At 39.7% G+C, this 26,340-nt stretch overlaps 3 protein-coding genes across 4 annotated transcripts; 1 reads left to right on the plus strand and 2 right to left on the minus strand.

Moving 5' to 3' along the window:
* Positions 1-53: 53 nt before the first annotated feature.
* Positions 54-7,167, minus strand: mfsd10 (major facilitator superfamily domain containing 10). Of its 2 annotated transcripts, none has more exons than XM_061038470.1 (13): positions 6,959-7,167; positions 5,666-5,853; positions 4,901-4,997; positions 4,687-4,790; positions 4,324-4,482; positions 3,852-4,043; positions 2,408-2,510; positions 2,183-2,294; positions 1,977-2,085; positions 1,772-1,862; positions 901-948; positions 713-802; positions 54-590 (listed from the first exon to the last, which is right to left on the minus strand). In XM_061038470.1, exons 2-13 carry the CDS (start codon positions 5,816-5,818, stop codon positions 487-489), a joined length of 1,362 nt encoding a protein of 453 aa, XP_060894453.1. In that variant the 5' UTR covers positions 5,819-5,853; positions 6,959-7,167; the 3' UTR covers positions 54-486. The 2 variants fall into 2 exon arrangements, with proteins under 2 accessions (XP_060894453.1, XP_060894452.1); XM_061038469.1 differs by having other exon boundaries at positions 5,666-5,850; positions 6,959-7,166.
* Positions 7,168-7,668: 501 nt separating this feature from the next.
* Positions 7,669-19,646, minus strand: LOC132974415 (zinc finger protein 462-like). The gene is given in 10 exon segments (XM_061038471.1): positions 7,669-8,517; positions 8,962-10,045; positions 10,627-10,850; positions 10,944-11,086; positions 11,982-12,444; positions 13,030-13,148; positions 13,457-13,731; positions 13,832-19,020; positions 19,122-19,182; positions 19,537-19,646. Coding segments are annotated over 9 exon segments (7,650 nt in total). The 5' UTR covers positions 19,132-19,182; positions 19,537-19,646; the 3' UTR covers positions 7,669-8,374.
* A 1,807-nt stretch (positions 19,647-21,453) lies between these two features.
* On the plus strand, positions 21,454-25,380 carry coq2 (coenzyme Q2 4-hydroxybenzoate polyprenyltransferase). Its single transcript, XM_061038476.1, has 7 exons — positions 21,454-21,867; positions 22,077-22,243; positions 22,433-22,554; positions 22,911-22,996; positions 23,112-23,245; positions 24,569-24,757; positions 24,974-25,380. Exons 1-7 carry the CDS (start codon positions 21,552-21,554, stop codon positions 25,127-25,129), a joined length of 1,170 nt encoding a protein of 389 aa, XP_060894459.1. The 5' UTR covers positions 21,454-21,551; the 3' UTR covers positions 25,130-25,380.
* Positions 25,381-26,340: the final 960 nt, after the last annotated feature.

Here is a 26,340-nt window from a genome sequence, read left to right on the forward strand (position 1 = left end):
ACTACAATAACATTTTTATCTTGAATATACTAATTTATTTCAAGAGACAGGTGTGAAATTTCATTTTTACTTATTTTTAATCACAAAAAAATATAATATAAACATTTTCTGAAGTGATCAAAAATAAATTGCCACAATGTAAAAAAAAATAATCTGAGAGATAGATAAAATACTGCATTATAAAAAGATATCAATGTTCCAGGATAAATGTGATTTGTAACCAACCCACATCTGTGTCATTCACAATATGTACCATCTATCTAATATATCTGATATTTTCAATAATGTTGATCGGTTTGGCACATTCTGCTTGCATTATTTTCTTCATGTGTTGATCCCTGGCAGAAACAGCTCAGCACTCTACATCTCCTTTTTTGCATGTGTCAAAGTACTGAGTCAGTGTTTTTTCCCAAACAGACGCAAACATCATAACATTCATTTAAAACTAACAAACACCAAAATGTCTCTTTCAAGTCTTGGTGTCTCTCACTCCTCCTTTAGCCTTCCAGCTGTTCTCAGGAGAGCCAGGGGGATAATAAAAGAAGCAGCCGAGAGGAGAAAACAGGTCGGAGCTCCAGCTATCCAGTAAACTGTGCAGAAAACATAATAGTTAACCAAGAAACAAACATTTTTATCAAGCAAAAATATTTTATACACAGTCAGTCAGGTTTTGGCTGCATATGCTGCCGTCACTGCCATCTGTCTCTCTTACCAGAGGAGGACACCACTGGTCCCAGTGCTCTGGCTAGAGCTCCCAAACTACGCAGGATTCCCATCACTGTGCCCTTCTGAGCAGCAGAGCCTGGAGGAGTAGACACAGTCAATAATAAGCAACATTGTCCTCATAATTATATATTCAAAATAGTATGTTTTTATTTATAAAAATGATTAGGAGCTCACCATGATCAGAAACAAGAGTGGACAGGCATGGAACTACTATTGCAGCCGCTGGAAAATATGTGAACATGTAATACAAATCAACAGAAATGAATGAATACATTCGTTATACAGATGCATATTTTACATTTTTCATAAGGTACATTGCCTGAGGATGCAGGTTTTTATTAAATTTATTTAACCAGAAAGTTTATTTATATACTTAATGGCTGCCCCAACTATGTGGAAGTGTTTATGTAATGAACACTTCAGCAATATTGTGTTATATGGGGTCTTTAGTCATCATGGTCATCATGTACACACGACATCTAGCCTTCTTGTGAGATGGTTCCATAGTTACTTTTTTGTAAGGTGACCTCCAGTTTTGATTAGTCACACTTTTGGGGGAAGTTTAACCTTATACAAATTGAGAAGAATTCGAGAGCCACATTCAGTATAAATTGTCTAAAAAATGCAAGATCAGAATATAGAAACTGACTCTACAGATAGCACAACAACATAGGATATGCACATCATAAAACATGGGTACACTATTGGACACAGTCTAATTTTTCAAGTCCTCCTATTTACATTTTGACTCTGCATTTTCAGCCCTTTGGCTCTTGAAGGTGGTATATTTAAAACATAATCAGAGCACTATTTCTACTATTTCTAGTTTACTTGCAAAGTCATTAAAATCTGTGGATTAAATATAGATTAAAAAAAAAGTTTACAAGCCATTTCCTTGTATCCCTCATGCCCTGGTTTTACTCTGTTGTATTAATATACATCATATCACTTGTTATAAACAATGTTACACACATTTCTCACAACCCTGTGTACAATCAAGGGTTTAACTGGGCTTCAGATATCATACAGTGTTCAGTCAGCTCACCAAATGAGTACAACGCCAAGCCAACATACAGCATTGTCATATTCCACGAGAGTCCGATGAGAATAAATGCAGGGATTAATGTAACAATTGCCTAAAAATGAGAAATACGGTTTATCAGAAAGGATAATTATGCAGTGCTACATCATGTCTTCAAAGAGTATTTTGTTGTACAACTATTGGTAAAGTAAATAGTGTGCACTCATACCATACGAACAGCCCTGATATGGTGCCCAGGTTTGATTCTGCGAGCATAACCTCCCTGGATCAAAGCCATGATGACACCGATGAAAAAGAACATCTTTCCCTGCTGCATACTAGTGAAAGAAGAAATGCTTGTTAGAAAGACTATGATGATTTTCAGGTGCGTTGACTTTACCTCACAGAGTAGACAGCTTTATCTGTCAGTCACACCTTGTAAATTGGAAGCGTTGATGAGTCAGAAAACTCAGCGTGAACTCCAGACCAGAGAACAGGAAGAGGTAGCAGAAATAAACCAGGCCCAGTACTTGAAGCTTCTTCATTCCTGTAAATAAATACAGACCTTTTTTCAGTATGCCAAAGGTCAATTGCACTTCATAAATGGGTCAAACAGGTGTACGTTCCTGCCAGGAATCTATGCTGATGTGCCATACTCACTTTCTTTTGAAGGTGAATCTTTTGTCTTTGTAACAGCTGAAAAACGGAACAGAGATAATGGACTCAGAAGGTCTCTGGAGTCCCCGCACTCTGAAGAGGAAGCCTATTAAGAACAAGAAAACATATCTGTTGTCAGAGATGCCGATCAAATAAAAACTAGACTGGATTGTACTTGATTCTATTTGTAATTTGTTCGTAAATGTCCTCTGCATCTTGTTTTCCCCCCTCTTTGCTTGATGTCTGGACGATTCATATGTTATAGTAAATGAATTATTTTGCAAAAGAAAAGTCTTGGAAAAGCAATATGGACAAAGACACTCAGACTATTTGAAACCACCTTTCCTAAATCTCAGCAGAAAGGGGGACAGACCATGGACAAATAACTTACATATTGGTGAAGAAAAATCTGTTAAAAAAAGTAGTAAGGTTATAGGCAATGGAAACCAGAATTTGCTTTTTTGAATAAAGAAAGAAAATGTTAAAAACACATAACAGCAATGCTTTTGGAAGCAAAGGAAAAAAACATACATGTATCTTTAACATATAAAATCTAAGACTAGCTTTACGTGGGGGGGGGGGGGGGGGGTGATGAAGCTGCATTTACTTAATATGGCTTAATGCGCCAAATACAAGTGCATTAAATCAAAACTCCAAAGGTGTGCAGTTTTTTTTTCTTCAATATCTGGATACAAAAAGGACTGAATGCAAGTTTATATTTAATAGAGTAGATTTTCAACTACTACTAAGTTATTTTGGTCAACACCTTAAACAGTATTGAGTATTGATACTCAGCCCTACTGTAACTTGATCTGTGTTGAATTGTGTTAAAGCGTAGTTTAAAGTCTCTACACGCCCAAAGTTCGCCCGTACATGTTTTCATTCATATTGCCTGATAAGACCTCTTCTGTGTGGGCGTGTCCCCACTGCATTGATTGACAGCTCCTTTTAACTCTTAACTTTGTAGAAGTGTTACATCAGGTCTGTTTACACGGTTATCACTGTTATCACCTAAATGTAATCCCTAGAAAAGCTCAATCCAACGTCAGCCCAACAAGAGGGCTAAATATCCTCGCTGTGAAGTTGCCAGGCAATCAGTAGAAGACTCCAGGAAGTGTAGCTCCTGGCCAAGAACTAGTTTGGTGAATATCCTAATAAAAAACGACACCCAGTCATTTTTACAGTCAGACATGCTGCGTTCTAATTTAGTTTTTTATGTTCATCCAACTGGCGACTGACAGTAGCTTCAAATTTACAAAACAGACATACAGAGGTATATCAATCTTCTTATTGAAACCAAAATCCTTAAATGTCCAACATTTTTTTTTAGAGACCTGGTACTTGTAGCTGCTGAAAAGTACCAGGACTCAGCAAGAAATCAAAGTTTTGGGAAACATATTGCAGATAAGCAAATCATTTGGCAGCTTGAAGGTTTCCTATATCTAACCTTGACATCCTTTGTGAGCGTCTCTGGCAGCATGAGCCAAATGAAGAGCAGATCAGCAGCACTAAAGGCCAAGGCGAGCAGAGCTGGAGTCTGGTAGAAGACGCCTCCTGTTGTCCTGGAGCGGATGGCAAAGTAAGCACCCATCAGAGGTCCCACTGTGAAGCCCAGAGAGAAGGCAATGCCGATCATAGCCTGGAGATGATAACATTAGTTACTTTTTGTTTTACATGGAGGCTTGTCAGCAGTATTATGCACAACTTAAAACAATGTGAGGGTCAGAGCCCTGAGAAAAGATCAGGATAAAAATTCACTCTGATCAAATAGGGTATCTGAAAAGAGGAAGACACAAAACTCACAGAGACTGTTTTCACATATGAACCTTCACTGGAAGATAAAGCATGCATCCCATTATGGTGTTTGAAATGATACATTTTAAAAACAAAGTAATGGTCCAAGAAGAATGTGTGCCTACCATTCCTCTGTTCCGGGCTTTTGGGCAAGGCAAGTCGGCCACAATGGCAGTGCAGAGACTGACGTTTCCCTTACAAATGCCCCCAATTACTCGAAACAAAAGGAACATGCTGAAGCTCTGGGAAACTGCCCAGACAGCGTAGGAGGACATCAGCCCTAACTGGAAAATAAGGCACCCAATTAAACCCTGATGAATCAGCGCTGATTGAAAACACTGGAAGGGTGAATGAACTGTACAAAAAGAAAGACGCCATGATTCAACAGGAAAATTGTGTCTAATTGCTTCCCATAAAATATGTCCTTTAATATTAAATGATAGTTATATATATATAATATAAAGCTGCAAATAAGTAGTGGTACTTACTGTGGTCAGGATGAGCAGGGGCCGTCTGCCATGACGGTCTGCTAGAACCCCCGTTATGGGTGAGGCCAGGAACTGCAGCAGGGAAAACAGCGACCCAATCAAACCTGGAAGGCAAAAACAATAAATGAAAGCAGTGTCTTTGCAAAATGAATAATGCTAAAATGTTCTCACAGTGTAACGAAAAACATCAGTCTAGTCATTAACCATCAATCACCTCCAAACAGGACTGTGTTGTATTTCTTTTCCATAGGAATCCCCACAGCGTCCCTGAACCAGTCCACAACACCCTGCAGGGACTCGTAGACAACATCCTGAAACACAAAGCAGAAAATACATATTTACATTGAGACACCTGGAGCAAAGAGGTCAATTCAGCATGAGTCAGCAATCAGAGTCCCACACACAGTCTAATCTAACCACTCACAAGTTTCTTATAGTTTTTTTTTTTTTTGGAACAGACTCTTCACACAAAGCATCCCTTTGTTCAACAGCGCATCTTCAGTTCAATACGTCCCATTCAAATGTTCTTATTCTAGAAGTACGATCATTTTCTGTTGTCAGAAACAATAAATATGTTTGCTTCCACCTGTGACACATGGGACAGAGTTTAATGTGCAGCAACTATTTCAAACCAAGTACTGTGATTCTAAATGATAAAACTAGCATATCAAATAATTTGTATTTCTTTATTTTACAGTCCAACGGGTTTAGTTATCTTTTGAATAATTCTGTAAAATACTTACGAGCAAGATTTTACTTAAGTTTTCTTTCACTCGATTTCAGCAAAGTTATATAACTACCAGTTTTCAACATGTGTCATTCTGTCTGTCTTTCAATAACGGCATTCTTTTTTACATGTTGTCTTGTGTGACATAACATGTAATCAGTTTTTTTTTTTTTTTTTTTAATTCCCTATTTAAAAAATGAATATATATCTCAGATCTAAATGTGCTCTGAAAACCTAAAAGCCAACACTAACCCCTGTCTGAGCATAATGGTCCAAAATGGAAGGCAGCAGAGGTAGGATCAGAGTAAATCCCAGCAGGTCCAACAGCAGGAGGAGAAACACAATGTTGATGACCTTCGACGAGAAGGAGCCGTCATCCTCTGCAGATTTGTTTACAGCTGACATTCCTTCAATTGAATACGGTGCCTCTTCTGTTCCTGCTTGTCAGTAAAACACACGTAGCATAGGTTAGAAGAGTGCCACCTAAACTTAAAAACTCATTAAAGGAACAGTAAATGTACCAATAAATAAGACTTCTACACTCAAGAAACAGGACCAGCTAAGCACTAAGGTAAACACTTTTATCAAATAGTTCTTGTCCTTGAAAGTCTTTCCTGGAAGAAATGTGATATTTGGAAATAATTACGTGGAATTAAGGATAAGATTATGACAGATGACAGATTTTAGTTAGAATTTGTAAATTCCCTCAACTTTCATTAAACTACTTTTTACATGTCCAGGTGTTTAAGTAATGTATAATCAAACTGTGGTATCAGTACATGTTGAATTGCTCGATTGCAAGTCTTTTGCATCTGAAAACTGTTCCACTGGACAGATGTTTACTGTGTAGGTTATGCTATCCATTTTCTCGATAATAAGAACCACATTTTCCATAACACTTTCAAAATATGAACGGCTCCCTGATGCTCACTTCAGAATAAAATCCAAGAACCCATGGCGCATGTTACAAAAAAGTAGGCCACTGAACAGGCAATCATTTAGTAATCCCAGCTTGATGGGGAAATCTAGTAGCTCCAATACTCACCTTGTAGATATTTTCCATGCATATCCATCACATATTCAAATCGTGGATATAGGAATTCACCACAAGCCAAAAAAAAAAAAAAGGGTAAATGTGTCCAAGTAAAGGTGCAATCAAGTACAGCCTATTTTTCTTTCAGAAAGCTTAGGAGGAAGTTGTTTCAACATCACATTGAGCTGCACATGTAAGCTCAAATCAAACCTGTTCACTGTCTGTGTGAACTTGTCAGTAAAGTAAAGTAAAGGTAAAAACTGTCACACACATTTGAACTGGCACTAAGTCTGAAACTGTGTGTCTTACAGTACAACATAAATCATATTTCCTACAGGTAGTCCAGCAGAGTATGATAGACTGTAAATTCAGTCTCTTTTTTTTTTTATCAGCATCAACTCTTGTGGGACATTTAGTGCCGGACTGAACCAGGCGAAAACAATGCTCCAGCTTCTACACTTGGCACTACGTCCGTACGTTTCTAAATCAAAGAGATCGCGGCGATGACTTACCCGACTCGAACACTTCTTCCACCTTCTCACTTTATCATCAGCCCATTATATTTAGTCCGCACCAGGAAGCGGTGTCCTCTTACACTTGGATGACAAGATGTGTCGTAAGCAACCGCAACGCGAACAGTCAGAAAATGCTGCTTTCGGGTGATTCTCGTAAGCTCGTATTTCCGCGTTCCACCCTCCTGCTTCATTGCTTGGCTCAAGTATCTCCCCGTGGGTGACCTCAGCTCCCCCCCCCCCCCCCCATATCCTACAGAGGCCTACTTTGGATAGCTCTCCCTTTGCAAACCTTACCTAACCTATATATAGGTTATAAAAAAATTATTTTAGTCTTGTTATCCAGCAGCTGGTTGTAATTTCAGATGAATTCTGTTAAACAACAAGGGGTCTAGTGTCTGTCCCGATTAAACATTTTAGCTGCAAGAAAACTATTTAACCCGAGTATAAGGCAAACCATTACAGTAACCAGGACATTCTTTGTAAACACTAACTGTGAACACTAGTCTCTACTAATAATTTACAGATGCCAATAAGATACAAGTTATCTTTAGAGAATTGTTATTAGTTTACAATCTCACCTTTTTTCTAACTATCAAAGCAATCTTGAGTCCTCAGATCACCTAACAATTAGCTGTAAATATGAGTAGTGGCAGCTTCATTATGTCTCGTCTTGTTCTTGTCTCACTGTCAGAATGAAGACGCAAATCTGTCAGTCAACAATAACACTTTAATTATACATACAAGAACCATAAAATGTTATCCTGGGATGAAAAGATTAAAAACATAATAGAAGTTTAATATTTACATGATATGAATAAGACTAAATACATTGTGCCACTGGGCAAAAAATAAAATAAAAAAATACTTGCTCCCTGGCAAAGTAGACAACTTGTATTCAAATAACCAACAGCACCTGAATGCAGCATAAGCGTTTCCACAATCTGTGGTATTGAGGTTGGTCCAGTTCATTGAAACAGTAATTCAGTGTAAATACTTGTTTTTTTTGCATGTTTAACAGAATGAACACTATCACATCTCTCCCTTCAAACAAAGTACAGGAGTAGAAAATGACATTCTTTGCATCATGGTTATTCAAAGATTTTCCTTAGTGTCTTTAAATAATATAACTCAGAAGATCATAATGACAATGTGTCACACATTTAACAGTCCCCTCATATTGGTTCTGAAGCTCATTCCTTGAATCACGTAATTACGATCCTTTGCTATCGTAAAATACATAATTAGAAAAGGTTTAATAATCTAAGACATAAAAAAAAAAAAAAAAATTAAACCGGATTGCTCAGAAATAAACAGTAGAGTAAATATGCAGATGACTGTTTATTAAAAGATGTAGCTCTCCACACATAAACAACAGTGGACAGCCCTCTTTATTGTCAACAACAAAGAAAGACGTTATATTCCATGTCGCAGCACGTGTCGCTGTAGATCAAAGCTGTTCATGAGGTTTCGTCCACAAAGCTCACAGGTAAACCGTTTGTCCTCTGTGGTTACAGGGCAGCCGCCTTCAGCAGCTCCATCTGTGACAGGAAGTGCACCTAAAGTTCAAGACAAAACAAAGGTTCCCAAACATCATTTAGTAAGTCTGGAAAATGGTTGAGATTGGTGAGAAATGCCTATCAAGGCTAGGAGGAGACCTTCAGATGTTACATTGGGGATACAATGTTTAAAGGAGGTGATAGCACATCCAACTTTCTCATGAATTAGGTGCCCAGGACATTTAACTATCACATTGACAAGAAAACAATCTAACACTATTCTTGCTCGGCATCACCAATTTATTAGAAAAAAATCAATCACAATGTTTCGGTCTCTCTTAACCTTTGTCTCGTGTGAGAACACACAGAGCTGATGCAAGGCTGAAAAATATTTATGAATGAACTTGCTTCTAAAATATATCCAGCAGTCATCCTGAGAAGTGATTGCTTTTTGGAGCTTATCTCCATCACAATCTTTAAAAAAAAAAAAAAAATCAGGCTCACCTTTGGGCACATGGGGTTTATCTGCATCCTTTATCCCATCACGTTCCACATGTTCCTGATCTGCATCATCTTCACGGATCATCTTCTCTTTGTCCTGCTCTTGCTTTCGATAATAATTGTGATCTCCAGCCAAGTAGCAGCCTACATGGTCCATTTCTTCTCGGAGATATTCCTTCTTAAGTACGGGCATTTCTCCATATTGGTCTCCGAGCTGCTCACTGTTGTGCCGCTCGCGCATTTGCTTTTCATTGCACTGTGTCAATGACACACCTAAGCTCTCCTGGTGGCTTATTCTGAACTGTGCACAGTTGGACACTGAAGGTAGCAGATCATTATTAAACGTAAAACTCTCTTGAGCCCTGGCGGTAGTTTCTGGTCTTTGACTTTTGTTTGCCTCCGTATTAAACCGACTGTTTTGGTTGTTGGCAAAGCCGATGGTGCTCTCTGCATACATTATCTCCTGCTCCGTCTTGATCTCTCGCTCCGGATCGACCATCATGTGAATCTCAAGATTCTCGTCAAGTGTGTTGTTTTTTACACTGTCCTCGGTGATGCACACATTTTTCTGAAGCCCCTCAATATGGAGTTGTGAGTTTTTGGCTACATTCACCCACAAGCTCTCATCCTGTTTGTTTTCATGCGTGCTCCTCGTACTGCTGCCTCCACAATCTCTCAGTGAGGTGCGGGCTGTGTTCTCCTTCGTCTGCATCTCTTTCTCTGGACCTTTGCAGTCCTCAAATTCCATGCTTTCACCAATATTTTGGTCCACAGTATTTTCCAGGTCTGATAATAAACTCTCAGGTCCTTCTTCATTTCTTTTGGTGCCATCCATATCCTGCTGCTGGTAATCGTCCTCGATCTTAAAGGTCATTATCTCCATCATCTCATTCTCTCCAGGATTTTTAGCTCGCATCTGCTGTTGAACTTCATCATAGTCTGTGCCGATCTCCTCCGTTTTTATCGTCTCCTTGTTGTGTCGCTTCGAGTCATCCGAGAGCTCCTCTTCATCTCCTGGCGTCCTTCTCCCCCTCGCCTCTAGCTGATCCAGGCTGACCTGACCGACAAGCTCATGATTCCTTATGACCTGCAGAAATAAAATCAAAAACAAATTGAAACACTGTACAGGAACCTTTTAAGCCAATTTTGACCCCAAAGAACTTTAAAAAGGTGCACAGGAACCATGCCAGATACCAGTCTTTTAATCGGAAGAACTAAGAAATTAATTTTGAGGCTTAATGTAGTTCTCGATCCTTCCTCTCCCTGCTTTGAAGGCAGCACTCTTCATTTAACAAATATCATTTAGGATCAAATATGTAGTGCAGAAAGCATCGTATTTATACAGACTTTGTGGCCGAAACATCTTATTTAAAACATTTCTCATATTGTAAACCTCATATTGTAAACAAATGTGAATAAGTGTCGAGTTCTGTTCTTCTGTTCTTCTGGTGCAAGAAACTCTTTGGAGAAAAGGAGCTATAGTGTCACTCCTTCACTGTCTCTGTTATTTTCTGAAATGCATTTCTACATCAGTTACTGACAATGTGAAACAAAGAATCTGTGTATAGTTCTCTTCACTTTGCAAATTCCAGCAGTAAGTAGATAATGTATCTTTCCCTCAGACACAAAGGGCTTCCAGTGAAGCATAAAGGGGGTTTGGCTCCTCACCTGATGTTTATCACTCAGGTGTGCCTCCAAGTCGCTGAGCTGAGTGCAGTCGAAGAAGCACAGTCGACACTTGTAGGGTTTGACGTCATCGTGCTTCATCATGTGCAAATGCAGGTTTTCAGCGTTGCCGCATGTGAAAGTGCAATTGTGACAGCGGAACACCATGCCTCGAAGGTAACGCGACAGCTTCGGGCGTCGCACCTCGATTGGCACCAAGCGTTCCTCTGAGAAAGAAAGAAACAAAGAGGATGACGCACCGTGACAGGAAAGGGTCAAAGTGTGTAGGAGCACTTAATCCTACCGAGTGTCTAACCTACCCCGATGCAAGATGATGTGATCGATCATGTGGTTCTTGTTTTTGGTCTGGTAAAGGCAGAAAGGGCAGCAGATGTCTTTCTGATGAGTAGGTTCTGACGGGCATGCTGAGTGGCCCCTGTCCATGTGCACTTTCAGGGTTTTCCTAACGGACAGGACAAGGAAGTGACAGCCAAACATGTCAGTGACAGAATTGGAGGAATGTTTCTAGTCACAAAGGGTTTGGAACAGATGACTCAGCTTCCCCGACATAATCCTGAAAGTACATTTTAAATGTACTTCTCTGACTGAAACAAAGTTCAGACTCAACTGTTGGCACTTGAAAAAAACACTAGTAAAATGAGCTCCACATCCTTAATACCGTACATGTCCCACTATATCTGCATGGATAACATACTGTAATATCATATACTTTTATGAACATAAAACTTCCATAGAAATATTTTTGCTCATTTTATTTTGAATGAACAAAAATAAACATGCTGCATTAAAAACTTGACTTCTGAGTGCTAATTATGTTTCCTACATTGTGCGCTTTAGAATTCTTCCTAAAAAAAAAAAAAAACAACTCAAGAATCTAATCTAATCAGGAGCGCTGCTGGTGTCCCTCAAAACCATCATGGAAGGGACTACTTCAAAAAGATAAGTGGAGGAAAACTTAAGACCAATAAAACCTTGGTATAAATGATCCGGGTACAGGAACTCAGGATGGTTTGAAAAGTATAAAAGGCCATTCATTCATAGAGCTAGAAATCTTTTTTGGTTTTTCTCCACTTTTTTTGTTGTTGGAACATCTGAGTACCCAATTTAGTTTGGGAGAACCTGCTCTGTGTGCTATATCTAACTTTATTTGTACAAAAAAAGGAATATTACAAATGTTGATATTTGTATGTTATGTAGAGGACATTGACAGATTCAATAAATGCACTGAATTCACTGCATTCCTCAGTTCATGAAAAAGTCAAGAAAAATAGTTATAGATGTTTTCAAAATCCAACATTCTTTCAAGTATTCAGAAAAATGCTCAAAGCGGTTGTTACCTTGAACAAGTAAAGAATTCACAGTCCTTGCACTTGTGGAGCTTCTTTCCATGGCGATTTGAGTAGTGCCGTCGTATACTGCTCAGGTGTTCGGTGTTGAAGTTGCAGAGCTCACAATAAAGCACGCTGCTGTTAGATAACCTGGTTACCTTCATGGTCACTTTTGATGACGCACCGACCTGTGCCATTAAGTTATATTGGTTCAACTGCTGCTGCACATTTGGAGGCTCCGAGTACAGGGATCCTGGTGAAGTTAATAAAAAGTGTGTTTAATGTACATTTCAACAGCTACATGAAATATGATTGACTAAAATGAACAACAGGTTGGACTTGCTTTTATTCGTTTCAGGTTTTTCATCATGTGTAGGAATATCGCTCCATTCTTCTGATGGATTGGGCTCCACGTCGCTCTGAGCGCCGCCCTCATCCTGGTCTTCAGCGTCAGTCGGATCCTCAAGAATATCTGGGCATTCAGCACATGCATGGCGTAAATATACATATGTGAAAGGAATGACAGATCACCACTTAAAATATGAAGTAACAAGCTCGGTTTAATCTGACCAGTTTATTATTGGCAGGAAGGACACTAGTTCTAGTAAATCCTAATAGCTGTCTGCAGATTTGAACTTTTTCAGTTTTTCTCTAATAAAAATGCAGTTTCTATCAAAGAGAAAATGATCTGGACTGAGGCTAGTTGTAATATTCAGAAAGATAGAGTACAGTGTGAGTTGTTGATTGAGTTGTGCCGTCACTCTTTCCCATCAAATCCAAGTGATCAGTATCAAAGCTGTGGAGGATGTTTTGACTGATCACTGTCATATAAAAGCTCTATATAAAGATACTCTTTAAATTCAGTTGTCACACAAGAGTTGATCTTTTTAAGGCTGTCTTTCAGATCATACATAGTGCTGCCTTGGTCAAATCTCAGTCCCCTCCAGTCTTCTCAGACCTGACTCATGAAATATTATCTTTGTTAATTTCTCAGCAACATGATACTATTGCTAATTTAACTGCGAGGTATGTTGATTATAATATAAAAATAACTCACCTTGATGACTTTTCATGAAATGTCTTCTCCACAGGCCCATGACGTTTGTCCGATAAGAACAGAAACTACACACAAAAGGCTTTGTGGTACCAGATTTATAGATGATGTACTTGTTAATTCTGTTGAAAGAATGAAAAAAAAATACAGTCAGATATATATATATTTAAAAGGCAGTACCAATAATGCTGTAAAAACAAATACTTTGATCAGATTTGTGAAGCTTAAGGAAGACATCTAAAGACCATTTGTAAAGCCCAACTATACAATTATTAGAAACAATTTTTAACATGAGGATATTTGGGACTTTTTTTAAATGCCTAATGACTCTGGTGATTTGGACTGGAAAATATGGAAATATTCTTTCACATATGGAAGACATAGAGTGCAAACATGACTTTAAAAAATAATGATCTATGTTTTTCCTTACTTGTGCCTTGGGACTGACGCAGGCAGTGTGTGTTTCTTGATGGCCGCAAATGCTGCATGGCTACGCTCGTGTGAGCGCAAACCTTTCACTGACATGAAAGTCCGCCCACACTGTTGGCAGGTAGGGAGGTCGTCTCTTGAATCCTCCTCTGGTTGCTCCTGATCTGTTGGTTTTGTCGGTGACGACAGAGGGCTTGTTGGCAAAGTCATGATCTCCACTGGTGCCCCATCCCACTCAAGTTCCTCCAAAGTTTCCACTACAGGCAGTTCACCTTGCTGAGAAAGTAGAATCAAAAACAAATTTTAAACTTTTAAGTACAGCAAAGTGATATTAATTGTATTTGTATATAATTGTATATTGGTAGAGCTCACTTACTTCGACGGCTCTGTCCTCGGGGATCGTCATTACGACATCTGATGTCTCCATCTTTGCATCCTTTGACTTCATACTCTCCCTCTCTCTGTGGCGGTCCATATGATAGCACATCTTACTAATTCCGTTCAATTGTTTTTTGCAGTGGAGGCATTTGTAAAGCCCAGTGGTCCTCTTTGATCCTCTTGATAAAATAATGAAGTCCAGAATGCGATCTGAATTATGAGCGGTTCTAAAGTGGGCAATAAGCAGCTCAGGGGAGTCAAACGTTACATTTGGACACATCTTACATTCGACTGCGGCAGTTTCCTCAGGTCGAGCTTCCAACTGGTCTTCCGTCTTGTGTGTGCGCTTGTTATACTTCTGCAGCAGCTTGTGTGTAGTCAATGCATCAATTTTGTGACATTTCCTGTAGTGACTTTGCAGGTATCTTCGAAAGCTGCCTTTATAGGAACAAATGTGGCACTCGTATGGCATTTCCTTGTTCTGAACTGATGTTGTGTTCGCGTCACCGATTTCAGGAGCGTCCAGTTGGGGACTGCGGTCAGTTTCTATGATGCTCACAGCTGATGTGTCATTTTTTAAAGAGAAAGCCTCCAATACCGAATGCTGGAAGCTGTAATCCTGTTGTTTTTGTGTTTTTTTTATTGTAAGTACAAGTTTGGAAGACGTTGTCTCAGTCGTACCATGGTCGCTCTCACAATGGGTTTTTAGTTTTTTCATTGATACATGAATTTGTGGACACCGTTTACACCTGTAACCTCGGACATTAGGGCTTTTTCCCTTTGAAAAACCAACCATGTTGGTAACAAGGATTTCCTCCACCTGAAGATCATCTGCCCTGGCTGAGGAGCCTGGGTGGCTCATTTGGCAGTGAGTGAGAATTCCAAAGTAGCTTGCATTCACATAGGTACAGTATGGACACTTGAACATCCATATTTTGTTTTCCTCCGTCGTTGTTCTTTGTTTATTTGCTTTGACATCGTTTTGTTGATGCTGGGTTAAAGAGCAGTCCGCAGATGCTGGCTTGGGCTTCATGTCAACCTGCTTGTTTAGCGGTACAAAGTATTTGACGAGGCTTTCTTTTCCATGTTTGTTAGCATAATGGGTTCCAAGAAGTTTTTTTCTGAAATAGGCATTGGAGCACAGGGCACACTTGTAGGGAGGATCATCTGCCTTTGCTGCAGATTCATTACTGTGGCTAAGAAGAACGTGTCGACCAAGCCCAAGTTTTGTGGTGCACTTGTAAGCACAATGATGACACTTTATCATCAACTGTTTGTTCTTAAAAAATGGGGCTTTCGACATGAATCCCTTATTGCTACGGAGCTTAGCCTTTGTTTGTTTCATAACAGCTGATAGTTTAGGAGGCGGTTTGAGCTTCGTTGGCACAGCTTTAGCCACATTTCCATGATTGAAGTTCCTGAAATGCCTCTCCACCTTCTCCAGTGTTGCATAGATTTGTGGGCAGGTTTTGCACATGTACCCACTGACTCTCACACCCGGACCTTTTCTTTTCAAACAGTCCCTTAACTTCTTTAAATCATCGCCATCCACAAGAAAACTACCTGCACTGGATTCAGCGCCAGGATGCTTCATCTGGCAGTGATTGAGCGCTCCATGATAAATGGTGTTCACATAGGGACAATGTGGACATGAGAAAAGATGGAAACTTGTTTGGATTTGCATTTGCTCTTCTCCGTGTTCATTTGAATTTTCAGTTTCAGTTTCAGATTCTCGGTGTTTGAGTCCAATGTGGGTATCAAGGCGGAGCTGGGTATGAAACTTTGCAGGGCAATAATTGATGATCTTTTTGGAAGATTTTGTCACTTTATTAGGTGTACCAGGTGAGTTGTCAAATTCAAGTGGCACTTGGTACTTGTCGAGAGCAACAGGTATGTCACTGGGGTCTTCCACCTGCCTGTTTGCACCAGGCTTCCTGCTGTCGATGACATCCAGGACTGAGCCATCCTCTTTCACAGACCAAGGATGGACCGCCCGGTAGTGTTGTGTGATATTTGACATTGAGTGACTTTTAAAAGAACATGCTTTGCAGGAATACACCCTGTTTTCATTAGGTCTAGATCTTTGAGGTGCTAAACTGTCATCAGTGACATCCCCATCTATTAAAATATCAGTTCCCTCAATCTGCTGTTCCTTCCTTTTAGATAGGCCTGATTTTGGGCCTACATGTAACCGAGTACTGACAAACTCAAGGCTTGGTTGTTTTTTGTGTTTGTCCTTGTAATGTTCATAGATTGCTTTAGCTGTTTGGTGAGAAAATACACACATGTCACAGTGATACCCTGCCGGTATAGCTCCTTGTTTATAACACATTCTCAAAATTTCAGTGACTGTGCGGCTTGCCTTGTGAATTTGCTTCAAGTGCCTTCTCAAAAGATACACATGTTGAGTTTTGTACTGGCATGCACGGCACTTTAGGGTCCTCAGTATTTGTGAGGCCGTCGTTGATGGTGATTCTGACACTTTGCTACCCTCCGTTGTTTTGATCTTTTTTTCCTCCTTTGCACCAAGGGATTCATGCGCGACCTCTTGGTTTTCGGGTGATTTTCGGGGCGATTTCTGTATCTTTTCGTGGATCAGAGAAGAATACCGGCGAATTCGTTCATCCTTTACCTTAAATCGAGGATGTCTGGTGGCATAATGACGCAGTACCTCTTTCAAAAAACGGTGTCTATAATTGCAGAAGTGGCAGAAAAACACATCTGTTTCCCCCTCATTTAATACAGGAAGAGGTAGACGATAAGCAGAGCCATTTTCTTGGGATTTTGACTTTTGGATTTGATCACGGACCAAAGCTGTGTGTTTAATAATACATTCTCTTTTGGTTTTAATGTTTCTATGAGCTTTGTTTTGATGGTTCAGTACTCCTTTTATGGTTGGATTTCCTAAGTTGCACTTTTGACAGTAGAACAAGTTGTCCGGGTGTGCATAAGCATTGGACTCCACCACTGATATCTTCGTTGAATTCCCCTCCATGTGCTGATGTTCTGTTCCACCACAAACCTCAACTTGCTCACAGACTTCAGAATCAGCGGGGATTGAACTTGGACTTAACTGAATTTGCTTCCTTTTCTGCATTTCAGTACTATATAATGCAATCTCTATAATATCTGTTCTTTCACTTCCAGAGTGTTTTGTGTTATGATGTCCAAGAACACTTTTAATATTGGTACTGGAATAGCAGCAACGCTGACAGTAGAACAACTTCTCTGGTGAATTGCCAACTGATAAACTATCCAAATCATAAGACCTTTCTGTGTCTTGTGTGGTAGGTGATACTGTTCCCTTACTTCTGTCCTCTGCAGATTCCACTTTCGTGCTTTTGGGAGACTCCGAATGGGTTTTGGAAGCTTCTTGGGTGCGCATAGGTTTTCTCAAACACAATTTGAACCTTTTCAATGACAGCTTGTTTTTATGTTTTGGTGTCTCAGAATCTGTGTTGCTCTTTGTGGGTGTAGACTTTTCCATCACAGAGTCCGGAGACTTACCTGAAGTCATCTGCAATTTTGTATGCGATGAGACGGATGCTGACTGCTTGATTGTGTCTATTGTGACAGCTTCATCTGGGTGGCTTCTTTGGTAGTGGACATGCATCACAATTAGTGACTTATGACTAAACTTGCAGTTGTTGCAATGATACAATGACATGTCTGCTTCAATGGAGTTGGGATGTTGGGGCGAGGGTGTTTTTCTGACTTTGTTGCATGGTACATGGACACTCTCTGCAGAAATGTCTTCTGTTCTTTCAGGGCTTGGTACTTTTTCACATTCAACCAACCGAGATTCATCCTCTTCTTGATATCTACTTGCAGAATATCTGCAGTACATCAAAGAATTATCCACTTCCTGTGTTGGGTGCTTTTCCCTGTAGTGTTCTTTTAAGGCCTTCAATGCATCTGTGGTAAATGAACACACAAAACATTTAAAAACCAAACTGTGGCCATGTGATTGCATTGTGAGTGCACGCAAGGCCTCTGGATGATTTTCAGTGCAATGTCTTTTGAGTTCAGCTTCATTTGAAAACTCAATCGGACACTCCAGGCAACGAAACGTCGCACTCTGATCAGTTGGGTCCTTGAGGTAGACAGCATTATATCTTATGTGAGGGTGACTGTTTTGATAATGGGTGGACAAAGGTCTGATGCCAACGGCACAGAAATCACAACGCTTACAGTTATAAACTGTTGAGGTTTCCACATCCATGTCCTCCAGATTCCTTTCCTCTTCACCTTCGCTGAATTCCAGTGACAGTTCTTTGTTGCTTGATGACTGATGTTTACTTGCATTTGCTTTCTCTGGAAGGTTTTTGTCTGACTTTGCTTTTTTCACAGGAGGGCCTCCCGAGCTTCCATTCTTGGGCCTCTTGTCAACATAGTTCAAGACTGTTTTTTTTAACTGTCCCTGAAGCTTTGGCGGTTTCAGGTTAGCACCAGGAAAGGGATCATCGAGCAAGAACCGGGTAGAATCCCTTTCCGTGATATCAATCGTGGGCATTGCAGTGACTTTAAACACACCACTGCTGTTTGGGCTGGAGTTTGAGGGAGACTCTTGCAAAAGGAGGGTTTCTTTTGAGCCATCTAGAGACATTGAGCAATCATCTGATTGTACTGGGGATTCCCGTTTAATTCCAGAAGACGCCACTAAGTACTTGGTGATGGTTTGCAACGGCCTTTTGTATGTTTTCAGGTCCTTTGATGAGTTTGGTGTGCATTTGGTTGTTGCGGTGGACTTCACTGGATTAAGTGACGGAATCTCTTGAGCTCCTTCAGCGTCTGTGTGGTTTTTCAGAACAACTTGACACTTTTGGTTTTCAGAAATGACTTGACTTAGATTCTGATTCTCTGATTTTCTTTGACACCGTTTCTCGTGTTCTTTTAAAACATCCAGACTAAAAGCCTTAAAACCACAACGCTGGCATTCAAAATATTCTCCTGAATTGTTGCCTTTGATGTCAGTTTCGGTTTGGTCAGTCCCAGCTTGTTTTAAACTGGCATCTGTGAGAGCAGCATCTACACTGAAGTCATGAACCTTGTTGAGGTGTTCGAAAAGGTAGACCTTGGAGTTAAAGACGAGAGAACAGTGACTACACTGTAAAGACTTGAGCTGGGGTTCTTGAGTGGCGGCTTGAAGGTGTGTCAAGGTGCCTGAGGTGGAGATGTGCACTGAATCTAACGGGATAAATAACAAGTATAAGAAAATGCTGAGAACAAAACTTGATGAACAAAACTGAAACAATATTTTACTGTACAGAAAGTGCACTTATAACTACCTTTTTGCATCTTGCATCTCTTTTTTTATTTAGAGTCTCAAATAACGCAGGTGTGTCACACCTGGAAAATTGAAAACATTTTGTCACAAGGTACAAAAGGTAGACTACAGAATGTGGTTACCTGGAACAGTGTCACAATGATGTGCACAACCAAATCAGCACGGAAATTATAAAACAATTCAATACTGACAGCAAGACATAAACTGCTCTTCAACAGAGATTTAGTAGTAAAGGTAAGAACTTCGTGACTTCGGTATTTAACTCCAAGTGAGGCACGTTCAACAGGAAGCGTAAAAACGACTACAGTCCCTTTGCGGACAACACTGGCACGAACTTTTCTAAAATACAGTGCAATCTACGAGTAAACGAACAAGATTTAATCAAATAGTCGGTGTACAAACTCGATTGTACTCACGTGTACTGACGAGCACAGGGGACGTCTTTAAAGGCAATGTTTTGAAACACTGATGTTGATAACGTGAAGAGCATTTCACGTTTCCGCCATTTTTCCCGCGAGTACCACTCTCTCCAGCTAGTGCTGGTTCAGCTCCGCTTTGACTTCCGCCTATAGTCTCTAAACCTTCAAAATAAAAGGTTAGATCGCGTAGACGTATTAATACACGTGTAGTAGTAGTAGCCACACTGGTCACAATAAATAAACACGTTGTCATTTCACTGACTTTGTCACTGAATTGTTTCTATTTCAATAATTCGCAGCTTGTCAGTCAGTCAAAGACACCGAGTCCTATTCAGCCTTTTTCTTAACGGGAGTCCCTTTAAAACTTTACTTAAAAAGTAAATGTTGAGTACAACATGTCGATGTGTCAAACGTGATGTGTTTTTTTTTTCCATTTCTCAGTAGAAACGATTACACAAAGGGCTTGCTGATACAAATAATAATCCAGTAAATAAAGCCTATCTTAAAAATAATAGAGTTACTGTTATTCATAAAATAATAACGCTTGGTTTGATTATTTCACCGATGATGCGAATTATACTGCAACAAAACCAAACACGTGCTCTTACTCTGAAATCCGACACCAATTTTGCAGGAAATACATTGAATCCCCCTCACATCCTTATTATCTGTATAAATAAACACTTTTTGCGTAACTTTACTAAATTCCACAAATTGTGATATGCCTTATAATGTTTTATATGGTTGAAAGTGGCTCGATGTAGTTATAAAGATAACGTGTTGCATTACCAGATCTATCAGATTAAACTCCTTCTTCTAAACCCCCTCTCTCTCTCTGCTAATCTGCAAGACTGCAAGTGGAAAGCATTGGCAGAACATAACAGATCATTTACTAAGACACTGAATAACGTCCTAGTCATTTGGCATCGATGTTTATTCTAGAAGATAATAGAGGCATCCTTTGAAGATTTCTTTTATCTTGTAGGTGGATTAAAAACTGCTAAAAAAAAAAACAAAAAAACACGAGTGCAGATATCATAAGAGGTTGCTCTAATCCAGTTTGCAAAATATTAGATCATTTAAAAAAAAAGTAAAAAAAAAATAATAATAACAATAACAATATTTATTATAATTAAAACACATGCGAAATGTGTTTTTCAACACACTAATCTTAAAAAATATTTTCACAGTCTATGATCTAAACGCACCCATTGGTCATTTTCAGTTCCCACCGCCGCTATCATTGGTTCCGCATACGGTTACACTTTCCTCCGGAGCCATTTATCCGTCGTACTACAACAGGAAAGCACCAGCTGTGATCCAAAAGGAAAGGCACACAGTGGCTCGTCTCATTTAGTAAACGTGTTGGATCTACTGTAACCTAAAGGGTAAGTTTTGCCTCACGGAAACATCACATTGTTGATACAGATCATCAGAAACAGATCATGATGGAGAGTTAGAAACAGATTTGATTTGTGTCTTGAGTCATGAGCTGTTCAGTTTGAAGTTATTGACAGTTCATGTAGTTGTTTCTGTCGATGCACAAGCTGACTTACTTTACCAACAGCAGCTATTCTAACCCGAAACTTTGTAGTAATACTTAATGCTGCGGCTCTGCAGCACAGGAACCTTTCAGTCTTTATGCAGCTGATTCACATCTATACAAAAGGAATGCCTGTAGCAGCAAATCAGTCCTTCTCTGTGACAAAGGCAATGACAAACCATCGTGTGTGTGTGTGTGTGTGTGTGTGTGTGTGTGTGTGTGTGTGTGTGTGTGTGTGTGTGTGTGTGTGTGTGTGTGTGTGTGTGTGTGTGTGTGTGTGTGTGTGTGTGTGTGTGTGTGTGTGTGTGTGTGTGTGTGTGTGTGTGTGTGTGTGTGTGTGTGTGTGTGTGTGTGTGTGTGTGTGTGTGTGTGTGTGTGTGTGTGTGTGTGTGTGTGTGTGTGTGTGTGGTGTGTTCAAGCTGACTCTTTCAGTGGACAAAAAAAGGATCATGTCAGTCTGACCTAAAGCATGACCATGCTACCTGCCCACCTGACCTGCCGGTTAACTCTGAATGCCCTGAGGAGGACGACTCACCTCGGAGCTGGTCTTCCAAGCTGCTTCATGCACGCGGATGGAGGGAGGACGAGAGGTGATCGCCGCGATGTTTCCACCCTGACGACAAGGGTGTTTCCAAAGCGGCGTGCAATCTGCCCGATGCACAGACCGTACGACACACAGCGGTATGGGAGGAGGTCATTTAGTTTATCAGCCGCTACAATTGTGAACTCAGCGCCAGCACTTGTTCGACCATACCTTCGACTGATGAGGCTGGACAAACCTATTGGTGCGTACATTCATTTCTAATGCTTATCACTGATACTGTTCATGAACATGTATTTGTTTGGTCTTCAAAAGGCCACACGTTGATTTTATCGTCGGTTTTCACAGCAGCATTCCAGTTGCATATAAAGACCAATTGGAATAAATCAAATAGTCCTACCTAGACATGTCTGGTTTACCTTTTAAGTTATGGTATGTTTTTTTGTTTCATAGGGACATGGCTGCTGTACCTTCCGTGTACTTGGAGCATCGCTTTGGCTGCGGACCCTGGCTGCCTCCCACATCTGGGAATACTCACCTTGTTCGGCACAGGCGCTCTGCTGATGAGAGGAGCAGGCTGCACCATCAATGACATGTGGGATAAAGACTTTGACCGAAAGGTATCTGAAAACCACACGTGTGGATATAACGATAAATCAAATACACACACAGTATGAGATGCTGTGACCATTGCTTGCACACTCACTGTCAATAACAAACAAGCTTATAACAGTATCACTGCAAGAGGTATACATTCATATTATGGTTTCTGTTCTTCCCGATAGAAAGTGATGATATTTTCTGTGCAGGTCGCCCGGACGGCTACTCGGCCGATTGCCTCAGGGGAGATTTCTCGCATGCAGGCGCTCGTCTTTCTTGGAGGGCAGCTCTCACTGGCTCTCGGCGTGCTCTTGTGTCTGAACTATTACAGGTACCGTTTCTTTAAATTGGTATGAAGTTCTGTTTGAGCAGAGAGAATGGATGAATGGTGCAATTTAAAGGATAGGTACAATCCTTTTTTTAAAAAGTTTGTCTAAAATCACATCCCATAAGCATAGCAAGAAAACACTGTTTGATGTGTATATGGGAAGCGGACTATTATTTAACAACTGAAAGACAACTTTGAAAATGTGCTCTTCTTCAAACAAACACTGATTTAAAGTGTTTACCTCTTTTTTTTTATTGATATGGAAGTGAAAGGGATCTGTGTTAATGCACAGACAGAGAATAACCAATTTGAAAGTTGCTCATGTATTGATTGTCATTGTTTCATAATGCTTATCACAGCATAGCTTTGGGTGCTGCTTCACTATCTCTTGTCTTCACCTACCCTCTGATGAAGAGAATCACTTACTGGCCGCAGTTAGTGTTGGGTATGTATGATGTTATCCTGTGATGTTTAACTTGCTGAAGTAATATCTTCTCAAACCAGATGTGCTTTTTTTTTTTTTTTTTTTTTCATGTACCTATCACAACCTCTGCTTACAGGTCTCACCTTTAACTGGGGAGCGCTTCTCGGCTGGGCGGCTGTCAAGGGCTCCTGTGATTGGTCGGTGTGCCTCCCTCTGTATTTCTCAGGAGTGATGTGGACGCTGATATATGACACAATATATGCACATCAGGTGAAGTAGGGGTTTCATCGATCTCCACAGATATTATTTTTGTTTCGTATAAAGCACATGAGCATTTGACATAGACATACACTGCCTGGCCAAAAAAAAAGTCGGCACCAAAAAAAAAAGATCACACACTCTAATATTTCGTTGGACCGCCTTTAGCTTTGATTACGGCACGCATTCGCTGTGGCATTGTTTCGATAAGCTTCTGCAATGTCACAAGATTTATTTCCGTCCAGTGTTGCATTCATTTTTCACCAATAAATTGTATTGATGATTTGGAGAGTCGGACCACTGCGCAAAGTCTTCTCCGGCACATCCCAAAGATTCTCAACGGGGTTAAGGTCTGGACTCTGTGGTGGCCAATCCATGTGTGAAAGTGATGTCTCATGCACCCTGAACCACTCTTTCACAATTTGAGCCCGATGAATCCTGGCATTGTCATCTTGGAATATGCCCCGTGCCATCAGGGAAGAAAAAAATCCATTGATGGAATAACCTGATCATTCAGTATATTCAGGTAGTCAGCTGACCTCATTCTTTGGGCACATATTTTTGCTGAACCTAGACCTGACCAACCCCAGATCATAGCACTGCCCCCACAGGCTTGTACAGTAGGCACTATGCATGATGGGTGCATCACTTCATCTGCCTCACTTCTTACCCTGATCACTCTGGAACAGGGTAAATCTTCCTTCCAGTTTTTAATAATGTGTTGGACAGTTCTTCCAGTACCCAATTTTAGTAGTTTCTGCAATCTCCTTAGATGTTTTCTCTGCTTGATGCATGCCAGTGATTTGACCCTTCTCAAACAGACTTAACATCTTTTACATGACCACAGGATGAGTCTTTCAACATAGTAGTTTAAGAAATGAGAAGCTACTCTTTGCATCAGTTGGGGTTAAATAACTTGTTGCCAGCTGAAAGATAATCGCCCATGCAGTTATTATCCAATGGGAGGCTCTTACCTATTTGCTTAGTTAAATCCAGGTGGCGACTTTTTATTTGGACAGGCAGTGTAGTGAGCTCATATTTTAAAAAATAAATTCTTGATTATCTAAGAGACACATGAATTTCCCTCGGGATCAATAAATGATCTATCATCTATCTATCTATCAGTTTCTAGTCGTGTAAACACTGGAGTAAGATTGACAAAGACAAGGGTAAAAACAGTGAAACTTAAACTTTGTATATATTGTATTGTATTTAGTTGTATTTATGTTGCTTTAACTTTCAGTCACTTTGGGGCTAATCGTTAGCTTAATGCAATTTAAAGATGGATAATGTTTATTGAATCTGGCCTCCCTTTGTCTTGTTCTTGATACCCAGGATAAGGAAGATGATGTTAAGGTAGGAGTCAAATCTACTGCTCTGAGGTTCCAGGAGCAGACGAAAACTTGGCTCGGTGGTTTTACAGTCGCCATGATGTCAGGACTTGTTGCTGCTGGGGTCAACGCCGAACAGACTCTTCCTTACTATGCTGTGTTGTCTGCTGTGGCCATTCACCTTACACATCAGGTAATGAACAAGTAGCATTTTCACTGTCAAAGGTTTAATTATTGCAGTGCACAGTTTTATTTCTTTCAAATATGTAACATGTTAAAAACAACTGAGTGAATTTTTGATAAGTAAATACGATAAATCTTTTGAATAGTGACAGTTCTTCTTAGTTATGATCCTCAGTCTCAATCATGTTTTCAATTCAAATGTGACATCTCTCCTCCTTTCTTATAGATTTACACATTGGACATTAACAAACCAGAAGACTGCTGGAAGAAGTTTGTCTCAAACAGAAACCTTGGACTGTTGCTATTTTTAGGAATAGTTGCTGGCAATTTATGGAAAGAAAGACAAGAGACTTTGCTGCAAGACGAGGAAGCACCCAGATAAGTGAGATGATCAGCATAAATGTCATTTCATATCACTGGAACGCTCTACCAACATTGCACTGTCACTATTGAGATTCTTCTGAGTTCTTAAAGATTTCATGTGGGAGCAAAACGAAGACTGTAAAATTCATGATTTTAACCCACAAAGGACAGTATTTGATACATGTCTTTTATCACTTTACATCATCTACTGTTGTTGGATAGTATATAAATTAATGTGAAAAATAAAATACATTTTATGTGTTATTTAAACTAATAGTCCACTTTGATTCATTGTCATCCAGGCGGAGCTCCAGTATCTGCAAACATACAAAAAGTAACAGTAAGTTTTTATGAGAACAAACATGCATAATAAGGACAACCATACTGTGTATAGATATTGGTACTTATTGGCTACAACTCAAAGCTGAATTGAGCAATTTTCAACACTAGGGAGCAGAAAGAAGCCATCAGCTATTTAACAGATATTAACTGTTGTTTAACTTTGATCTTTGTCCACAAACTGAGAAATATATGCATCCAATGCAGAAACCTCCCCAAATTTCAAGATAAAGTAAATAATTTATTTTCCTATCAGGAAAATTTAGTGCCTTTTTGGTGCATTGGTGATTCAGTTGGCATCAGGACAGTGGAATAAATCAAAATATCACATCTTGAAACATGGCATTGATATCTTTTTTAAGTATATGTTCAATCTTGCTCAAGCACACAGAGGAATTAAATATATTATTTTTCCCAAAATGGATATATTTTTGGTTTTGGTGTTTTTTTAAGACTTTATTGGTATGTAATGTTCTAGCAAAACATGAATATTTGTTGAACATTATGCAGACAGCTTAATGCAGGTCTGTCTGTACTATATATACTTAGGTGTTCCCATTACACAGCCAGTGGTAATAAATAGAAGTGATAACAACACTTTGCAAAACAGCATTGATGTAAACAACGCAAGTTACAAAGGTCAAAGATAAAAAGACAGTGACAGCCCCTGATTGGTGACATTTTGTACCCTAACAATAAACAACACACTGATTAAATTTGCCCTAATAATCAGATAATAATACAGTAAGGCTACGGATACCACAAATATGGAGATAACAAAACAGAGAAACTTTCAATACTCTTAACCTGTTCAGCCAAAGTTAAATTCAAAATAACTGGTTGGTCCCATAATGACATCCTAGTGTCATGTCAGTGATCAAACAAGTTTAC

Source organism: Labrus mixtus, chromosome 5, assembly GCF_963584025.1.
Source record: "Labrus mixtus chromosome 5, fLabMix1.1, whole genome shotgun sequence".
NCBI classification, from domain to species: Eukaryota; Metazoa; Chordata; class Actinopteri; order Labriformes; family Labridae; genus Labrus; species Labrus mixtus.

Bases quoted from the DNA above. Each gene is read 5' to 3' on its own strand.
- mfsd10 (XM_061038470.1), bottom strand. From the start codon at position 5,818: ATGTCAGCTGTAAACAAATCTGCAGAGGATGACGGCTCCTTCTCGTCG. The intron at 4,483-4,686 runs GTAAGTACCACT...CTTATTTTCCAG, and splicing joins CCCTGCTCATCCTGACCACA to TTAGGGCTGATGTCCTCCTA. The intron at 4,044-4,323 runs GTAGGCACACAT...TATCATCTCCAG, and splicing joins AAGCCCGGAACAGAGGAATG to GCTATGATCGGCATTGCCTT.
- coq2 (XM_061038476.1), top strand. From the start codon at position 21,552: ATGACCATGCTACCTGCCCACCTGACCTGCCGGTTAACTCTGAATGCC. The intron at 22,244-22,432 runs GTATCTGAAAAC...TTTTCTGTGCAG, and splicing joins ATAAAGACTTTGACCGAAAG to GTCGCCCGGACGGCTACTCG. The intron at 24,758-24,973 runs GTAATGAACAAG...CCTTTCTTATAG, and splicing joins CCATTCACCTTACACATCAG to ATTTACACATTGGACATTAA.